The 21,274-nt window shown below is 41.3% G+C and overlaps 1 protein-coding gene across 1 annotated transcript in view; it reads right to left on the minus strand.

Annotated features, from left to right (window-relative positions):
- Positions 1-21,274, minus strand: part of LOC118399214 (uncharacterized) — a 63,405-nt gene that overhangs the window by 35,721 nt on the left and 6,410 nt on the right. The window contains exons 2-3 of the mRNA XM_035795113.2: positions 19,615-19,726; positions 4,707-7,495 (exon numbers count right to left, since the gene is read on the minus strand). Of these exons, the coding sequence (XP_035651006.2) occupies positions 4,707-7,495; positions 19,615-19,726 (2,901 nt within the window). The remainder of the gene's footprint in view (positions 1-4,706; positions 7,496-19,614; positions 19,727-21,274) is intronic.

Raw genomic sequence — 21,274 nt, forward strand, 5'->3', positions numbered from 1 at the left:
TAAGCATTTCACGGTATTCGGTGCATTTGACATTTAATTTTTTTTGTTGATTTGATTAAAGCAGAGGTTAGCAAACCATTTGGTGTCCTGTGTGACTTTCTAGATACTGCCAACATTCACACAAGCTGATATTTTCCCCCCTTATATACAGTATAGAGATATATCTTAGTGATATTGTAATAAGTAAGTGGACCACTGCATTCTGAACTCAACCATATGTATATGCCACCATCTTGTGGGGCAGCAGGAAACAGCAGCAGATGTGTTTATTTTTTATTTAACCTTTATTTAACTAGGTAAGTCAGTTAAGAACAATTTTTTTGTTTTTACAATGACTCCCTACCCGGGCCAAACCCTCCCCTAACCCGGCCAATTGTGCGCCGCCCTCTGGGACTCCCGATGACGGCCGGTTGTGATTCAGCCCGGGATCAAACCAGGGTCTGTAATGACGCCTCTAGCACTGAGATGCAGTGCCTTAGACCGCTGCACCGCTGGGAAAGACAATGGGAAAGACAACAACAAAAAGACAACACTACTTACAGAAGGGCTATTCAACTGGTGGCCTGCGGGCCAGATCCGGCCCCTTTCTTAATTTCATACTGGCCCTTTGATCAATTCTGAACAATAATACAAGATCTGCTAAAAAAAACACTATGGTCCTGGTCTACACTGAGTGTACTAAACATCAGCTCTCTCCATGACATAGACTGACCAGGTGAGTCCAGGTGAAAGCTATGATCCCTTATTGATGTCACCTGTTAAATCCACTTCAATCAAGTGTAGATGAAGGGCATTAGACAGGTTAAAGGATTGTTAAACCTACGAGAAACCTACGAGACAACTGAGACATGGATTGTGTATGTGTGCCATTCAGAAGATAAATGGGCAAGAGAAAATATTTAATGCATTTGAATGAGGTATGGTAGTAGGTGCCAGGGGCACTGGTTTGAGTGTGTCAAGAACTGCAACGCTGAAGGGTTTTTCACCCTCAACAGTTTCCCATGTGGTTTTTAGAGGCTTCAAGAGCCTATGTGGCATGTTTGACTAACTTTTGATTTAGTTTTGACATTTTTCTATTCAGGGGGGGGGGGTTTACATTTTTATTTTTAAGAAATGCATATAAAAAAAACAACCCTGACGCATTCCCCATCCCTCCCCATCCTACACAGCCACCAAATTAGCTTTTCAGTCCCCCTCCCACCCCTCCATCTGCCCTTAAATCCCCCCCATACCATCCCTCGACCTTGAAAGAAACAAATGTGTGACATATAAAAAAACTGAAAGAAAAAACATTGACATAATTATTCAGACGCTTTACTTTGTTGAAGCACCTTTGGATGCGATTGCAGCTTAGTCTTCTTGGGTATGACGCTACAAGCTTGGCACACCTGTATTTGGGGAGTTTCTCCCAGTCTTCTCTGCATATCCTCTCAAGTGCAGTCAGGCATTTTCAGGTCTCTCCAGAGATGTTCAATCAGGTTCAAGTCCAGGCTCTGGCTGAGCCACTCAAGGACATTCAGAGACTTGTCCTGAAGCCACTCCTGTGTTGTCTTGGTTGTGCGCTTAGGGTTGTTGTCCTGTTGGAAGGTAAACCTTCACACCAGTCTGAGGTCCTGAGCGCTCTGGAAAAGGTTTTCTTCAAGGATCTCTCTGTACTTTGCTCTGTTCATATTTCCCTCAATCCTGACTAATCTCCCAGTTCCTGCCACTGAAAAACATCCCCACAGCTTGATGCGGCCACCACCATGCTTCACCATAGGGGTAGTGCCAGGTTTCCTCCAGACGTGACGCTTGGCATTCATTCCAAAGAGTTCCATCTTGGTTTCATCAGACCAGAGAATCTTGTTTCTCATGGTCTGAGAGTCTTTAGGGGCCTTTTGGCAAACACCAAGCGGGCTGTCATGTGCCTTTTACTGAGCAGTGGCTTCTGTCTGGCCGTAAAGGCCTGATTGGTGGAGTGCTGTAGAGATTGGAGAACCTTCCAGAAGGACAGAGGAACTCTGGAGTTCTGTTCTTGGTCACCTCCCTGACAGTTAATTATTATTTGCAAACATAAAAATAAAAAAAACAGTTTTCACTGTCATCATGGGGTACTGTGTGTAGATTGATGAGAAAATAAGACTGTAACGTAACAAAATGTGGAAGTCAAGGGGTCTGAATACTTTCTGAACGAACAGTGCATGTATGCATGTATGCATGTATGCATGTATGTATGTATGTACGTACGTACGTACGCACGCACACGCACACACAGTTGAAGTCGGAAGTTTACATACACCTTAGCCAATTACATTTAAACTCAGTTTGTCACATACATACGCACGCACGCACGCACGCACACACACACACACACACACACACGTTTTAAAGCCACCAGAAGTTATTTTACTATGACTCCTCACAGCCCATCCCACTGAGAGGGTGCAGAGAGCAGTCACCACAAATACGTGGTCGGATGGGTGAGGCTAATCACCACTTCCACAGTCTGACTTGGAGACGTTCACATTTTTGTGATCCACCCGGAAACTGGCCAATTCAACAACAACAACAAAAGATGTTGATTGTCAATGAAGAAATGTCCACAAATAAGAAATATTCCAAAAGGTGACAGATAAAAAAAAGAACAGGTAAATAAATACGTGGTAAATATTGTAGTTGTTTCACCTGAGAAATGATTACGTAATGTTTATGGTTCAGATGACTAAGTTACTTAGAGCCACATGTCATGTATCAGGACGCTAAAGTAAACCTTTGTCATGCCTGTCTGTCTGTACATAGGTAGGAAAGTTCTGTATACAGTTGAAGTCGGAAGTTTACCTACACTTAGATTGGAGTCATTAAAACTTGATTTTCAACCACTCCACTAATTTCTTGTTAACAAACTATAGTTTTGGCAAGTCAGTTAGGACATCTACTTTGTGCATGACACAAGTAATTTTTCTAACAATTGTTTACAGACAGATTATTTCACTGTATCACAATTCCAGTGGGTCAAAAGTTTAAAAACACTAAGTTGACTGTGCCTTTAAATAGCTTGGAAAATTCCAGAAAATGATGTCATGGCTTTAGAAGCTTCTGATAGGCTAATTGACATAATTTGAGTCAATTGGAGGTGTACCTGTGAATGTATTTCAAGGCCTACCTTCAAACACAGTGCCTCTTTGCTGGACAACATTGGAAAATCAATATAAATCAGCCAAGACCTCAGAAAAGAAGATGTAGACCTCCACAAGTCTGGTTCACCCTTGGGAGCAATTTCCAAACACCAGAAAGTATCACATTCTTCTGTACAAACAATAGTACGCAAATATAAACAACATGGAACCCCGCAGCCGTCATACCGCTCAGGAAGGAGACGCGTTCTGTCAATCCCAGAACAACAGCAAAGGACCTTGTGAAGATGCTGGAGGAAACAGGTACAAAGGTATCTATATCCACAGTAAAACGAGTTCTATATCAACATAACCTGAAAGGCCGCTCAGCAAGGAAGAAGCCACTGCTCCAAACCACCGTAAAAAAGCCAGGTTTGCAACTGCACATGGGGACAAAGATCGTACTTTTTAGAGAAATGTTCTCTGGTCTGATGAAACAAAAATAGAACAGTTTGGCCATATTGACCAATGTTATGTTTGGAGGAAAAAGGGGGAAGCTTGCAAGCCAAAGAACACCATCCCAAACATGCTTTGCTGCAGGAGGGACTGGTGCACTTCACAAAATAGATGGCATCATGAGGAAGTAAAAGTATGTGGATATATTGAAGAAACATCTCAAGACATCAGTCAGGAAGTTAAAACTTGGTCGCAAATGTGTCTTCCAAATGGACAATGACCCCAAGCATACTTCCAAAGTTGTGGCAAAATGGCTTAAGGACAAGAAAGTCAAGGTATTGGAGTGGCCATCACAAAGCCCTGACCTCAATCCCATAGAAAATGTGTGGGCAGAACTGAAAAAAGCGTGTGCGAGCAAGGAGGCCTACAAACCTGATTCAGTTACACCAGCTCTGTCAGGAGGAATGGGCCAAAATTCTAATCAACTTATTGTGAGAAGCTTGTGGAAGGCTACCCAAAACGTTTGACCCAAGTTAAACAACTTAAAGGCAGTGCTACCAAATACTAATTGCGTGCATGTAAACTTCTGACCCACTGGGAATGTGATGAAAGAAATACAAGCTGAAATAAATCATTATCTCTACTATTATTCTGACATTTCACATTCTTAAAGTAAAGTGGTGATTCTAACTGACCTAAGACAGGGAATGTTTACTAGGATAAAATGTCAGGAATTGTGAAAAACTGAGTTTAAATGTATTTGGCTGAGGTGTATGTAAACTTCTGACTTCAACTGTAAATTCAATTCGTTATTATAGCTTGTTACCATAAATCACAACAGTATAAGATAAGTGTTTGCATTTCCAATAAACAACATTCCAGACACATTGCAGAGAAAACGGACATCACCATTTTGTCATCTATTCCACCTACTACCATACCATACAATTTACTGCACAGCAGACATGACAGATCAATTAGTCCTATTGTTGTCGAGTCTCCACGTTCCCTCACACTCAGACACACGTGTTCAATCTGCGCACACACTCACTCATTTAGTATAGAACGATCACATGAAACCGCCTCCATTTCAAAACACACACATCAAGAAAAGTTAGAAATCAGAGTAAGGACATCAGATTAAATGGAATCACTTACCCTTCTGGCTGGCTGAGGCAGTTGACTCTGTTCTTCTGTGAGTTGAGGAATGTGTCTACAGTGACTGACAGCTTCACTTCCACCTGCTCTGGCTCTGCACCGGGTCTCTCTGTGTCCTCAGTGACAAGACCGCTGGCTCTCTTCCGAAGTCTCTCGAGGATTGGGTCTCCTGTGACTGGAGGATTCCCTGCCACCTGCTCTGACACTGGCTCTCCACTGGCTCCGTCTGTGTCCTGAGTAAAAATACTGTCTGTCCACTCAGTACTGAGTGTCCCTTTGTGTTCTCCCTTTGCAGTGTATGTGTTGGACTCGGACTCAGCGCTTTGTGCGAATGTGTCTGTCGATGTCTCTTCTCTGTCTGTGTCAAGTGGGAGTCTGTTCTCACCATCTGCACTGTGTGCGACAGGGTCTACGTTTGTTTTCTGGTCAGTGAAAGATGGTGTGCTCGGTGCACCCGTGTCCTCGACAGTACGAGTGACTAAGTCCACTATCTCTGTTGTATGCGTGGCTAAAATCCTCTCCTCTCCGTCGGCAATGTGTGCGAGTGGTTTGTGTGTTTTGAGTGTGTCCTCTCGCCCTCGGTTGTTAGAGTGTTTATGCTCTGCGCTGCGGGACTCGTTCACTCCCTCCTGTGGCTCTTCCTGGCATGGGGTCTGTGCATTTGTACAAGTGCAGGCCTCTGTTCCCGGGCAAGCATGCGTAACCACACTCCGGTTACTCCCTGACCCCTCCTCCTCTCCATGCTGCTCTGTGGTGAAAGGTAGGGCTGGCGACTCACATTCCGTGAGCGTGTGCACCTGCTGAACCGGCAGGGCTGGTTCCACCCCCTCCTCCCTCTTTTCCTTCACCCGTGGCCAGACTTCTCTCGCTTTTCTCTCCTCCACCTGCGCTAGGCTCGCCGGGTCACTCTCGTCTTGGCACTCAATGTTTCTCTTCTCTTTGTGGGCTTCACTCTCTTGACCTCTAACCCTCGTTTCGAACATTTCTTCAGTTTCTTTCTGCGATGCCACACTCCATACCATTTCGGTGGTTTCATTACCATTCCTCCACTGTCTGCCCGTGCCTTTCTCTTCCTCCACTTTTACCTTTTCATCTCCACTCTCCTCCTTGTCATCGTCCAGGATGCTGTAATGGACCACTGATATAGTGACGTCCATGGCACTGCTGTTCTCTGGTATGGCCACATAATGTGAGCTTGCCCTGACAACTTTTGCATCACAGGGCATATGTTCCTCGATCTGTCTATTATAATCTATGATGCTGGCCTCTTCCATCATCCCTGCTTCTTGAACTTCCTCAGTAGCAATTGTGGACACGTCATTTGATTTTTCCCTGACGATGTCAGGGTCGCAGTTCAGAATATTTTCCGCTTCCATAATCTCTACTTCTGCTTCTTGACCGGTCGCAGTTGCCATCGTTTCAGAGATTGTAGAGGAGCCGGAAGCGTCAATGGTGACTGAGGATTTTGTGACAAAGGATTCCCCAAGCATTTCAGCTGTAGATTTGTCAGTGCTTGGAACGGGGATGACCATTTCAGCGGGAGAGGGGCCAAGATGAGGAACAGCGGTGCTGACCTCTTCAGAGGTGACGGAGGTGACAGTTTCAGGCATAGATGTACCCGTGGTAGAGACAGAGGTGTCATTGATGGAGGTGGTGCCAATGGTAGTAACAGTGTCAGCAAGGGGGTCCACATCAGTAACAGAGTTGATCGTGACAAGAGAAGAGCTGACAGTGATGAGAATAGGGGTGTCAGTGTCGTCCGCCAAAGTATCAGGGTTGAGCGCAAAGCTCTCGGTTTTAACCACAGGGACAGGTGTGTCTGTTTCAGTCACAGAGGTTTCTCTATTGGGGTCCAAGGCAATGGGAGAGGGATCAGTATTAGGGGTAACAGTGCTGATATTTTCAGCAACAACAGGTTGGCCAATGGAGAAGGTAACACAGGACTCAGCTTTGGTAAGTGAGTATTCAGTAACATGAAAGACAGAATCAGAAAGACCACTACTCACAGGGTCAGAGCTGGGTAATGGGGAGTGGGAAATGTCATCTCTCTGGTCTGTGGTGTAAACTGTAGTAGGAGGAGAGCAAAAGGGTGTAGGTGGGCAAGATGGATAGCAGGGTGGTGGGATAGATGGGAAAGAGGGAGGAGTTGGGTTAAAGCGATCAACATCCATATAAGTTGTGTCAGTATGGTCTGTTGAGGCATAAGGGTTGTCACACTGAACATCCGGGCTCTCCTCTTCCTCTGAGGTCTCGTCCCACACCATCTCAGGCATAGCTAAAGGGGCTTTTCCTGTATGCTGACCCACTTCAAAAGGAATAATCTTGTCCATCAGGGATTCCTGGTATTTTGATTGGTTGGTGACAGTCTTAGGACTGTCGATCAGGGGCTCCTGGGCCTGCGATACATTGGGGACAGTGGCAGGAGGATAAGAGGTGCCCCGTGTCGTAGTGTTTATGTCAGGCTGAGACATAGCGAACCTCTTCAGAGAGCCCTGGCCGATGTCGCCCTGGCCGATGTCCCAGAGGCTGAGGTCCAAAGGCTCCTCCTCCTCTTGCCCTTTGACCTCTGGAATGGGGCTGTGGAGGGCCACGACACGCTGGGATAGATCCCTGTCACTCTTCTTCTTACTCCTCTTCAAGCCAAAGGTGAAAGTGCCGAACCTCTTGGGCTTGGCACGGAGGTCCATCTCTGAGTAGCTGAGGTCCTTGGCCTGTTTGCGAGCGATAGATGGAAAGGCAGAGGGAGGGATAGTGAGTGAGACAGGGGGAGGGAGAGGGGGGACAACATGCTAAAAGAGAAAGATAGAGGCAGAAAAAGATGGGAGGGAGAAAGAGATTGGGGAGGGAAAAGAGAGACCGAACATTAGAGTATGAAATGTTCATTCTGCTGCTATCAACTGTTTCGTAGAGAGCCAATAGGCTCACGGTATAATTTGCATGCGAATAATCTCTCGATTTCATAAGAACCAAACCCCAATTACTCAGAGCTTGCAACGCTCCACTGACAACAAAAAGGCAAGAATCACTGGTATGTATAGAACAGAAGTTGTAGCATCCTGCCAGTGTTTGTTCATCGGAGTTCATCTGTCTACACTTCAGTGAAAAGGGGAGCACAGAGCCACCCTTCCAAGGCATACTTCAAAGTGTACTCCACCCTTAGTTTGAACAACATCAATTCCAGAGATACTTAAACCTGAGTGTGGTAATAGGAGAATGATTTCGATCTGCAGTGGTGTGTCAGATAGTGGGGATGAGGTGTGAATGATTGGGAGGAGAGCCACAAAGTGTTTGGTAGCTACTAATACAAACCATATCCTATCTGTCTGGACACCGTTTTCCTATGATTATGTTTGATAAGACATAGGTATGTTATTCTGGTGAGTGTGCCTTTGTTGAACCTTGATGACAATGGAGAATGGAATGCAAAGCTTTCCATTAGGCAGTCTGTCAGACTTGAATCTGGGCAGAGTTGAAAATAATTCCTCTGAGCGAAACGCAGAAGATGACAATAGTAGTGAAACCTGAGTCAATCTACAGTATATGGATGGAGCAACTATGTGTTATGACACAAAGACACACACACACACACACACACTAAATGTGTAGGAAAAAAGTTTGTATATTGTCCTTGCATGCAAAATCTTACACAACTTTTGATGCTGCTCATTATCTTTCTTGGTATGCATTTCTCAGATTTGTCCCCCCCCCCCTTTTTGTGGTAGCCCACAGGTATAAGAAAATGTGAAATGCAAATATGATAACTGAATATATCTGAATAAATATGATGTTGAATGTTATGGGCTTGGGAGGTATACCGGGGTATTTGGAAATAGCCACGGGATGGTTTTTCAATACCATTAATATCGTTGGGAGGTATACCGGGGTATTTGGAAAACTATTTATTTGAAGTTGTTCAATACATGTTAATATTTGTAGCTCATGTTTATGTAAATACATACAGTCAACTTGTGCAATACGAGATAAAGCAGATCGCGTTCTTCATTTCACATTATTTTACAAAACGCAGCAAGATATTAATGGTTTTATTTATTTTTCTGCGTGAAAAATGTTGAATTCTGCATTAACTAGCAAGTTAAACTTTTGGGTGGCGTTATCTAAGTAAGTGGCTGAATAAACAAGGTGACGGGGCACCATTTTGTGTTAGTTTTCTGCCATGTTTGAGAAGTCAAAGGTGGATTGGATTAATTATTTGTCATTAATGCCATTATCTTGATTTCCTTGTGTTTTTCTCCTGTCTGTTCTCGGACCATCTTCTTCTCCCCCCTTTTCTTCAAGAAGAGCAGGCAGGCCCATTTCCCTAGCGACCCCAGACTCCACACAGGCACTGCGTGTACACATGCTGCTTCAGAGCCAGTACTGTTCTTCCTTCAGACAAGGATGCATCCAAAACTTGGTTAATTTGCACAATGTCTTGTTCACATTCGCTTGTAAATGTCCAAACTCACCAAAAATGACATTCAGTATCTCATCCCTGCATTCGGAAAGTATTCAGACCCTTTAACTTTTTCCCACATTGTTACGTTAAACTTTGCAAAAATATACAATTAAAAAAACTAAAATAATTACGTAAGTATTCAGACCCTTAACTCAGTACTTTGTTGAAGCACCTTTGGCAGGGATTACAGCCTTGAGTTTTCTTGGGTATGACGTTACAAGCTTGGCACACCTGTATTTGGGGAGTTTCTCCCATTATTCTCTGCAGATCCTCTCAAGCTCTGTCAAGTTGGATGAGTAGCGCCGTTGCACAGCTATTTTCAAGTCTCTCCAGAGATGTTCAATCTGGGCCACTCAAGGGCCACTCAAGGACATTCAGGGACTTGTCCCGAAGGCACTGCTGCGTTGTCTTGGCTGTGTGCTAAAGGTCGTTGTCCTGTTGGAAGGTGAATCTTCAGGCCAAAGAGTTCAATCTTGGTTTCATCAGACCAGAGAATCTTGTTTCTCATGGTCTGAGAATCGTAAGGTGCTTATTGGTAAACTTCAAGCAGGCTGTCATGTGATTTTTATTGAGGAGTGGCTTCCGTCATGGCCACTCTACCATGAAGGCCTGATTGATGAAGTGAGATGGTTCTCCCATCTCCACAGTTGCATGATTTGTTATTGTTTTGAATGTTCTCTTGTGGACCGATGCCCGAATGAACATTCTGCTAGCTACTCAATGACATTCTCTGAGCTGCAATGTTCTGATGAAGATTTAGTCTAAAGTGCATTATAGTTACTTGGAAAAAAACAATACAATTTCTAAAAGGAGGCAAATCATTTTGCCATCACTGTAATAGAGTCAGATTGACTTTAGATGGAGCATAACTTTAGCTAGCTAAGATTGAGGGACAGGACCGGCTTTTAACTAGCTAATGTTAGCATTTTTTTACAAACGTTTCTAGCTATGGCAATTGCCATCTCTAAGTAAATTTGACAACATGATAACGATGGCAAAGTTGTTTTCTACTAATTACTTCCCTACTTTAGCAATGTCATTGTATTTCTAGGCCACTATAGTGTCTCCTCAGATAATGTTAGTTAAATTGCTAGCTAGCAAAGTCTGTGAGCTAACTAATGGTAGCTAGCCTGTTGACTATTGTTCAAGCTGCAGTCAGTCACCCAGAAAGGACTTGATTTAGATTGTCGTCTTTTTTGTTTTTGTGTTTCCTTTGATGGCTGTACAAAATAAAATGGTCTAATTTACAATTTCAAGAGTATTTGTTATTAGGTATTAGAGCTAAAATGATTGGATTTGTAGCTTCTATCCTGACAGCCAGAAGAAAGAGAGAGGGTAGCTATTATTATTAGTTAGCTAGATAACTCATTAGGTGTATGTTTGATATGTTTGATATGTGTGATATGATTCCTACAAAAAATTGTGAGCCTTCTGGCTGTTGAATGGACGAATGAATGTATAACTCCTTTGATAAATGATATGACTTATGAAGGCTCTGGTTGGAGGTATAACGGGTTCCATTTTACTACAGGCATACATAATCATATTATTTTAGTTATGGACTATCAGATATCAAATTGTTACGTCTTCTCAAAATGTGAGAGTGAAAGGGATTAAAAATATAACTTTGCCAACAGGTTGACAACAATTCCCTTAAATTCATGATCCCCTTTTTTACGTGCTAAAGGGTCATCACTGAAGAAGGCCTGCAGGATGAGGAGGACCATGAAGTCATGGACTTCTTGGAGGAAGATTATTTTGATGAGGAGCTACTTGGTGAAGACTATTACAAAAGAGTATGACCATATACTATGGTTTAAATGCTGTAGTCCTACTATATTTATATGCTATAGTATTTACTGTAGTCTTTACTGTAGTATTCATTGTAGTATACTGAATATATAAGTAGAGTCTTTCTCCTTGAGGAAATCTACTGGACAAATACTAAAAGAGCAAATGTTCCATAAGCTTTAGATAGATAGGACTGGGATATGAACCGAGATCAGAGCTCTTGTTATATCCTGTATGGAACACAATATGGTCAATACTAGGCATGTAGGTTTCTCACTTACGGGTGGCATAAATTGGGATATGGGAGAGGGGAATGGGCAGGGTATTTGCTAATGAAATACTATAGTATTTAATAAAGTTTTTAAAAAAGTACTGTTTTTGCAGACATACATTACTGTAGTAATTACTAGTTTTTTTGTTGTTGCAGATAATACTGTAGTATTTACTATAGTATTCTACCGTATACTGCAACATTCTATATAGTAAGTATTAATACACATGATCGAGGGATACTACAATGTGTAGTATACTATTCTACAATATACTACAGAATTCTATAGTAAACTGTAGTATTTTTACATGTGGGCAAACAAGTGAACATCGACTGGCAGAGAAGCAGCTTAACTTGTGTGCCCCTCCCCTCCGAGGTGGATGCTGGTGGTGGGTGCTGGTGGTACAAATGTTATAGCCTGGTCCCAGATCTGTTTATGCTGTCTTGATAACTACTAATGTATGATAGTTGTTATGCCATGTTACCATAGCAGCTGGCTTGGCTATACATATGAGTTGCCTTCAGAAAGTATTCAAACCAGTTGCCTTTTTTCCAGATTTTGTTGTATTAAAGTGAAATCAAAGTGGGGTTTGTCTTTTTTTGTGTCAACAATCTACACAAAATACTCTAATGTCAAAGTGGATTTTTAAAAAACATTTTGTATATAAAAAGAATAATGAACACTAAAATATCTTGATTAAATCATCCCTAAAGCCAACACCTCATTTGGCCGCCTTTCGTTCCAGTACTCTGCTGCCTGTGACTGGAACGAATTGCAAAATCGCTGAAGTTGGAGACTTTTATCTCCCTCACCAACTTCAAACATCAGCTATCCGAGCAGCTAACCGATCGCTGCAGCTGTACATAGTCTATTGGTAAATAGCTCACCCTTTTTCACCTACCTCATTCCCATACTGTTTTTATACTGTTTTTATTTATTTACTTTTCTGCTCTTTTGCACACCAATATCTCTACCTGTACATGCCCATCTGATCATTTATCACCAGTGTTAATCTGCAAAATTGTATTATTCGCCTACCTCCTCATGCCTTTTGCACACATTGTATATAGACTGCCCATTTTTTTCTACTGTGTTATTGACTTGCTAAATTGTTTACTCCATGTGTAACTCTGTGTTGTCTGTTCACACTGCTATGCTTTATCTTGGCCAGGTCGCAGTTGCAAATGAGAACTTGTTCTCAACTAGCCTACCTGGTTAAATAAAGGTGAAATAAAATAAAAAAATAAAAAATAAGTCTCCAACCCCCTGAGTCAATACATCACCTTTGGTATTGTTTACAGCTGTGAGTCTTTCTGGGTAAGTCTCAGTCTAATGCAATGCAATGCACACACACGCACACCCACACGCTTTCAGACATGCAACAAACACTAGCAGAAAACAGTGTTTACACCAAATATAAAAAGTTCCCATGTCTCCAGACTCTCTAGAACACTTTGGAGAAGTGTTCACTAATGTGCTAGAAATAATACGTTTTTCGTTTTCATAATTTAATTGAGGTTTAACCTCTTTTTCTGAGGAACAATGAATCACTGATGATGACTGACAACAAAACCTATTGTATGCTTGGTGCCTGCAAACCTCATGCATGGTAACTCTGGCTCCCTCTATTGGGCAAGGGAAGGACTAACCTATTATACACTATATGGCCAAAAGTATGTAGACACCTGCTCGTCGAACATCTCATTCTAAAATCATGGGCATTAATATGGAGCTGGTCCCCCCTTTGCTGCTATAAACAGCCTCAAATCTTCTGGGAAGGCTTTCCACTCGATGTTGGAACATTGCTTTTAGGGACTTGCTTTCATTCAGCCACAAGATCATTAGTGAGGTCGGGCACTGATGTTGGGCAATTAGGTTTGGCTCGCAGTCGGCGTTCCAATTCATCCCAAAGGTATTCGATGGGGTTGAGGTCAGGGCTCTGTGTAGGCCAGTCAAGTTCTTCTACACCGATCAACAAACCATTTCTGTATGGACCTCGCCTTGTGCATGGGGGCATTGTCATGCTGAAAAAAGAAAGGTCCTTACCCAAACTGTTGCCACAAAGTTGGAAGCACAGAATAATCTAAAATGCCATTGTATGCTGTAGCGTTAAGATTTTCCTTCTCTGGAACTAAGGGGCCTAACCTGAAACATGAAAAACAGCCCCAGACCATTATTCCTCCTCCACCAAACTTTGCAGTTGGCACTATGCATTGGGGCAGGTGGGGTTCTCCTGGCATCCACCAAACCCAGATTTCTTTCGTCTGACTGCCAGATGGTGAAGCGTGATTCATTGCTCCAGAGTCCAAAGGCAGCGAGCTTTACACCACTCCAGCCAATGCATGGCATTGCACATGGTGATCTTAGGCTTGTGTGTGGCTGCTAGACCATGGAAACCCATTTCATAAAGCTCCTGAAGAACTGTTATTGTGCTGATGTTGTGTCCAGACGCCATTTGGAACTCAGTAGTGACAGACGATTTTTATGCGCTACGCATTTCAGCACTTGGCAGTCACATTCTGTGAGCTTGTGTGGCCTACCACTTTGCGGCTGAGCTGTTGTCGCTCCGAGATGTTTCCACTTCACAATAACAGCACTTACAGTTGATCAGGGCAGCTTTAACAGAGCAGAAATTTGACGAACTGACTTGTTGGAAAGGTGGCATCATGTGACGGTGCCACGTTGAATTGAGCTCTTCAAGGCCATTCTACTGACAATTCTTGTCTATGGAGATTGCATGGCTGTGTGCTCTATATTTTTAATATACCTGTCAGCAACAGGTGTGGCTGAACTAGTCGAATCCACTAATCCATATACTTTTGTATATATAGTGTGTCACTAGGCAGGTTTCCATTGACCAAGGTTTATTCGACAAAAGTAATGTCGCAATGGAAGCTGCAGATATGAGACATTGTCTAAAGATTGCAAAAAAAAAAAATGTTCGAAAGGGTGGATTTTTATTTTGTCAAACATTCTTTATTCACAAAAATTATCATGGAAACTGTGTTTTTCTAATAAATGATGATTGACAAATACTTTTGAAGGTAAGCGGGGCACCTGATGTCAAGTATACTCCCTTTCCGGCCTCTAGGTCATCAGGCTGCTGATTATCCCGCACACCTGTCACCATCGTCTGGCGCACCTGCGCCTCATGACACTCCCCTGGACTCCATCGCCTCCTTAATTATCTTCCCTATATCTGTCACTCCCATTGGTTCTTTCCTAAGGTGTTATTGAGTCTGTTTTCATGTTGGTGCGTTGTTTGTGTTTCGTGTTCATTGTCTTTTATTTATTAAAACACTCACTCCCTAAACTTGCTTCCCGACTCTCAGCACACTCGTTACAGAATAACACCTCACCTCAGGGAAGCATCCAGGAGTGTTTAAAAAAAAAAAAAAAAAACTTTGTGTCAGAGTCATGATGTCGGGTCCGGGAACTGCTCCAGGTTCTCATGCCTCAACCAGATCGTCAGGCTTCCCTGCCCTCAGCCGGATCGTCAGGCTTTCATGCCTTAAACGATCTGTTTGTTTCCGCGCACCAGCTGACTCGACAGGTTCTCGAGCATCAGCTGTCGTGACGGGTCACCTCCTGATCCCCGGGTTCATCCCCTTTTCGACGGCATCTTGCGGTGGGAGCCGCGCGTCAGGGAGGGTTTACTGTCACGTATACTCTCTCTCCGGCCTCTAGGTCATCAGGCTTGCTGATTATCCCCGCACCTGCGCCTCATGACACTCACCTGGACTCCATCTCCTCCTTAATTATCTTCCCTATATCTGTCACTCCCCTTGGTTCTTTCCTCAGGTGTTATTGACTCTGTTTTCATATCGGTGCGTTGTTTGTGTTACGTGTTCATTGTTTCATTTTTTAAAAACTAAAACTAAAACACTCACTCCCTGAACTTGCTGCCCGACTCAACTCACTCGTTACACCTGATGTCACTGCATAACTATAAAGCACCACTCCACTTGATTCTAAATGCCTCCTGCTTGCAAAAAAAAAAAAAAGAAAGAAGATTGTCCAGACTTTCAAGAATACATGTATTGCTTCACCTTGCTTTTCTAGTTGCCTGGCAAGTTTAACAATCCAATTACTTCAGATCTACAGGAGTGCACGTATGACCATGGAGATAAATTGGCACATGAGAATTATTCAAATGTGGCAAATATTAATCAATTATTACCCATTTAGGAAAATTGAGTGTTCATAAATTGGCAATGTAAACACTTCAACATTTCTATTGAACACTGTATTGAATGGAAGCTCACCCTAGCAGACCATTGTCTCATCTATTTTATATGCAGACTTTATACATTTTACCCCCCTAAAAAAAAAAAAAAAAAAGCACTGGACAGGTTTATGGAAACATAACTACTGTCACCACCATCCCTGAAATGCTGGCAGTAGAAGTTGTCCCTAACCACAGATCTAGGAACAGATCACCCTACTCTGAAATCCTATCATTAACCTTAAGGTAGATAAAATAACATCTGGATCTGGATCATCAGTTTGCATGGCAACTTTCCCTAATCCCTCTGAGCAAGTCTAGAAATTTAGCAACAGGAAATAGCCTACTGTACATTCAACCAAAAACCCATCAGAGGATTAAGCTGCAATGCTACACCAGACCTGAGTTCAAATACTATTTAGGTTATTTTAATTATTTTCAAAGACATTTCAAAGTAAGTATTTGGATATTTATTTTTAGACTATTGGAATATATTTGGAAATACATGTAGAGAGTATTGGCATGTTTGAAAAAAAAATGAAATACACATTGTATTTTCAAATACAAATATTTAAATACTCCATGCATTTACACTGTTTGATCCTAGGGGAATTTGAAATACTGTATTTGGAAAAATGAGTATGAAAATAGTTTGAAAAAGTAGGCTATTTATAAGAAATTATTTGAAAATAACCTCCCTCTAGTGTGGAATAGCAGATCCTGATAACGTCATAGTTTACCCAAGTTACTTAAGCCTTTTTAAATAAGTGCTACACAGATCAATGTGAGGAGTCTACGTGGGTGGGTGTAAACTATTTGGCCATGGTTTGCACTGAGAACTGCCAGAGGGAGAGGAGGGGGACACCGACTGGCATGCGACTGTTAGAAAAAGGGCCACACACTAAACTTTAAAAAGACAATATGCATTTTCTAACACAAACAAAAATAAGCCCCAGAGTATATTCCTGCTCTGAAAAGCCTTGAGAAAACTAAGAGAAATACCCAAACGTTTTCTCAATTCAAATTAACACCAACAAAAGCAGTAGTTGCCCTTATGAAATTAGGCATTCTCAAACAGACACTGACCAGTTAGGAGTGAGCTATAGTCATACTACAGTAAAGCACATTCAAATGGATACCATACACATGAAAGCTGAAAAGGAAAGATATTGTACACAAAAAAAACATACTTTTTATAGAATTGTAACTGTGTGATTCTTTGAGCACTGTGGACAATGACTAGAGACCAAATGTCCACTTTAATAATGGAACACTAGTCACCTTAATAATGTTTACAAACTACTTTAATCATCTCATATGTATAAATGCTGTAGTCTATTCTACTGTATTTTAGTCAATACCACTCAGACATTGCTCACCCTAATATGTATATTTCTCTTAATTCCATTATTTTACTTTTAGATGTGCGTATTGTTGTGAATTGTTAGATATTACTGCACTGTTGGAGCTAGAAACAAGCATTTCACTACACCCGCAATAACATCTTCTAAATATGTGTGTGTGACCAATAAAATTTGATTTAGAAGTTAGGTTCGGGTTTGATAATAAAAAATAATGACGGTTTTCGGTTTGAACATTTTTTTTAAACATGAAATACATTATGAAATAATGACATAACAATGATTTTAAAGCTTTTAATGGCAATTCCAAAGCAAAAAATGTTGAACATTCCATTGCTAAAACACATACCATTGTCTCGGTCAGGTACACGTCAATAGAAAAAGTAGGAAGCGACTATGAAATAATAAAATATTTCAATTGTGTATATTACTTTGTTTTTATTTGATGACTATTTTTTATTCCTTAAAGTAATCAACTCTGTCCAGGCAGTAGCAGCCAGCCAGCCCACCTAACATTTTGTGCTCTCCATTTTTTTATTTTTTTCCCCCCCACCAGGTAAGCAAGTTGAGAACAAGTTCATTTACAATTGCGACCTGGCCAAGATAAAGCAAAGCAGTTCGACACATACAAACATACAGTCAATAATACAGTAGAAAAATAAGTCTATATACAATGTGAGCAAATGATGTGAGATAAGGGGGGGGTAAAGGCAACAAAAAGGCCATGGTGGCAAAGTAAATACAATATAGAAAGTAAAACACTGGAATGGTAGATTTGCAGTGGAAGAATGTGCAAAGTAGAGATAGAAATAATGGGGTGCAAAGGAGCAAAATAAATCAAATAAATACAGTAGGGGAAGAGGTAGTTGTTTGGGCTAAATTATAGATGGGCTATGTACAGGTGCAGTAATCTGTGAGCTGCTCTGACAGCTGGTGCTTAAAGCTAGTGAGGGAGATAAACGTTTCCAGTTTCAGAGATTTTTGTAGTTCGTTCCAGTCAGTCATTGGCAGCAGAGAACTGGAAGGAGAGGCAGCCAAAGGAATAATTGGTTTTTGGAGTGACCAGAGAGATATACCTGCTGGAGTGCGTGCTACAGGTGGGTGCTGCTATGGTGAACAACGAGCTGAGATAAGGGGGGACTTTACCTAGCAGGGTCTTGTAGATGACCTGGAGCCAGTGGGTTTGGCGACGAGTATGAAGTGTGGGCCAGCCAACGAGAGTGTACAGGTCGCAGTGGTGGGTAGTATATGGGTCTTTGGTGACAAAATGGATGGCACTGTGATAGACTGCATCCAATTTATTGAGTAGGGTATTAGAGGCTATTTTGTAAATGACATCGCCAATGTCGAGGATTGGTAGGATGGTCAGTTTTACGAGGGTGTTTGGCAGCATGAGTGAAGGATACTTTGTTGTGAAATAGGAAGCCAATTCTAGATTTAACTTTGGATTGGATATGTTTGATGTGAGTCTGGAAGGAGAGTTTACAGTCTAACCAGACACCTAAGTATTTGTAGTTGTCCACATATTCTAAGTCAGAACCGTCCAGAGTAGTGATGTTGGATGGGCGGGCAGCGATCGGTTGAAGAGCATGCATTTAGTTTTACTTGTAATTAAGAGCAATTGGAGGCCACGGAAGGAGAGTTGTATGGCATTGAAGCTCCTCTGGAGGTTAGTTAACACAGTGTCCAAAAAAGAGCCAGAAGTATACAGAATGGTGTCGTCGGCGTAGAGGTGGATCAGAGACTCACCAGCAGCAAGAGCAACATCATTGATGTATACAGAGAAGAGAGTCGGCCCAAGAATTGAACCCTGCGGCACCCCCATAGAGACTGCCAGAGGCCCATACTATACTGTTTTGAGTCATCCCATTTTGCTAGCCTGCCTAAGTATTCTGACAAAATCATTTGACTAAATCTCAAAGTAGATAAGGCATACTTGTTTTTGGAATGACCTTGGTGAGAGCAAAACCTCTCGCTTCGCATTATCCTCTGATCAGTCTCTGTCTGAGCTGGAAAAATCCACAAAGGATTATGGACATTGTAGTTAATTACCAAGTTTCTGCGCTGAACTAGGTTGAATATTTGCTCAATGAAAACTACAACTCCCATCAGCCCAGCATTCCACATAGTTCTTGACTTGATTTATTTGATTTCTCGAGATAAAAGGGCACAGGGCATTGGCTCACAAAAAATAACCTGAACTAAATGGAGTTCAAGCAATTGATCTGACGTCTGTCAATTAGTTGTTTAATAACTAATAAAAAAAACTAAATGTCAGTTAATCGCTCAGCACTGGAAAGTTATTTTCGTAAAATATTTTATATAGCCTACTATTTGAAACTGCTTCCAAATACATACCACTAAGACCAAACAGATGTTTTTGTTGTACTGTATGTGTGTTTATAGTTTTGTTTAATGTTGTGTTAGTGTATGTGAGTAAGTTGTTTGGTCTGAAACATTGCTCCCCCTGCAGCTATTGGACCAGGTCTCTATTGGAAAAGAGATGTTGTTATCTCAATGAGAAAAACCTGTATAAATAAAAGGTATAAAAAAAGAAAAGAAAAAATAAATTGACCTGGGTTCAAATGCATTGGTATTTTAAATATTTCTATTTTCAAATACATGCTAATACTTTCAAAGTGTATTTCTAAATACAGTATATTCCAATAAAAAATATTTAAAAAAAAAATCCTATGAAATGCATGTGAAAGCTATTGAAAGAGTATTTGAACCCAGGTCTGGAGCACGCCACATTCCCAGTTATCTCCAAAAGGACTGACGGGGGTCAAGGAGTCCAACTGACCTTTGACCTGGGAGCAGTCAGAGATCTGGTCTTCTTGGTGTGATTAACATCAGGCCAGTCTTCAGCATCCCTCCCCTGGGCATCGCCACCAGATCCATTGGTCTCAGCAGCACTGGTGAACACACAAACACATCCTGATTTCTTGTGCTTGCTGAAGGCAAAGCACGATTCTAGATTTCTTATATACTTCTTATTACAATTATTCCACTCGCTCTAGCACCTAAACCACTTGAGCTATTTAACACTAAATCAACTTTAAAAATGTGCAGACTGACCGTATTCAGGTTGCTTGAGAAAATGTTTGAAAAGTATTTATACTTTCCGTACTTCAACCATATTTGCATAAAACTAAATGCAAGTCAATAGACTTGAATGGTAAAAAAAAGAATGTAAATAAATGAATCCTCTTTCACCATTTAAGGCATGCTATCAACACCATCCAACGTTGGGGTGTTTAGAATGCTTGTCAAAGACTGATATTATAACTAATTAAAATATGCAATATTTACATCAGTCAATGGCGACCATGAGAAGTAGATATTCACACTGCTTTCTAACCATTCCAGCTAGAAACTCTAGTCTAAACCCAACTGCAGGATGATGGAAACACTTCATATATTGTTTGGCCGTGCTACTCCTCTTGAAGCGGTTAGGTGATCAACTCTAAACCGATGCTGAAATGTGCACACTGACTCAACATATATTGCTTGCATACAGCCTTTAGGTACTATTTATACTTTTGGAACTATAACCATTTTAAATGCGCATAAATTAAACATAGGTTTGAATGAGAACCAAAAGGAGTACAGTGGTAGCAATGTAAAAAAATAAAAACAAATGTAAAAATGTTCTGACTTAAAAACCTATCCTGACTTCACATTTCTAAAACTTTTCATTTACATACAACTTCATGGATTCAATGCCAATCATATGAACACAGTGCAGCCATTTCAAATGCTACTGCTTTTAAACCATTTCAGCTACACACGTTAAAAATACTAACAGATTCAAAATATTATTAATTACAACTATTCAAATTTGAATAAATGAGCCCACTAACAGTAATTATCAGTATTATCGTTCAAGCTAGAGACACCAAGCCAACTTCCACATGTTCAGGCGATCCTATCAACCAACCAACCCATCCATATACCTACTTTTCAAACTATAACCAGTCACTACTTATTTCAAAACCATACATACTTTAAATCAAGCTAGCAAGCACACCACAATTCTTTCAGGAAATGTACTTCTCTACTTACTATTTGTTTTGTATGCGTTGCCGAAATTATCAAGAGTAGCATGGTTCCAGGTCTGTTTGTGCCGTCTTGCCAGAAACATATCTAGGACCAGGCTATACCAAAGGCACTTCTCTGTATGAAAGAGGAGTGAGTAAATAAAGCTGACATGTTTTTAAAATCAGCAGCATAGTTCTGGCTCATAAACTGGAAGTACAGTCGGAGAGCATTGTTCATATCCACTAGAGCACTTGAGGACATGGTTACATACTTTTGAGTAAGTAGCGTCTACACATTCCAACTGAAGTATATGTCAATGCACAAACGAAACATTTTAATGCTGTACATAAATCAATTCATCCGACAAGTAGAGAATGCAGAATATTTCCAATGCACAGCAGGCTTAACAGCACTGCATGTTC

The sequence above is a fragment of the Oncorhynchus keta genome, chromosome 20 (assembly GCF_023373465.1).
Source record: "Oncorhynchus keta strain PuntledgeMale-10-30-2019 chromosome 20, Oket_V2, whole genome shotgun sequence".
NCBI lineage: Eukaryota > Metazoa > Chordata > Actinopteri > Salmoniformes > Salmonidae > Oncorhynchus > Oncorhynchus keta.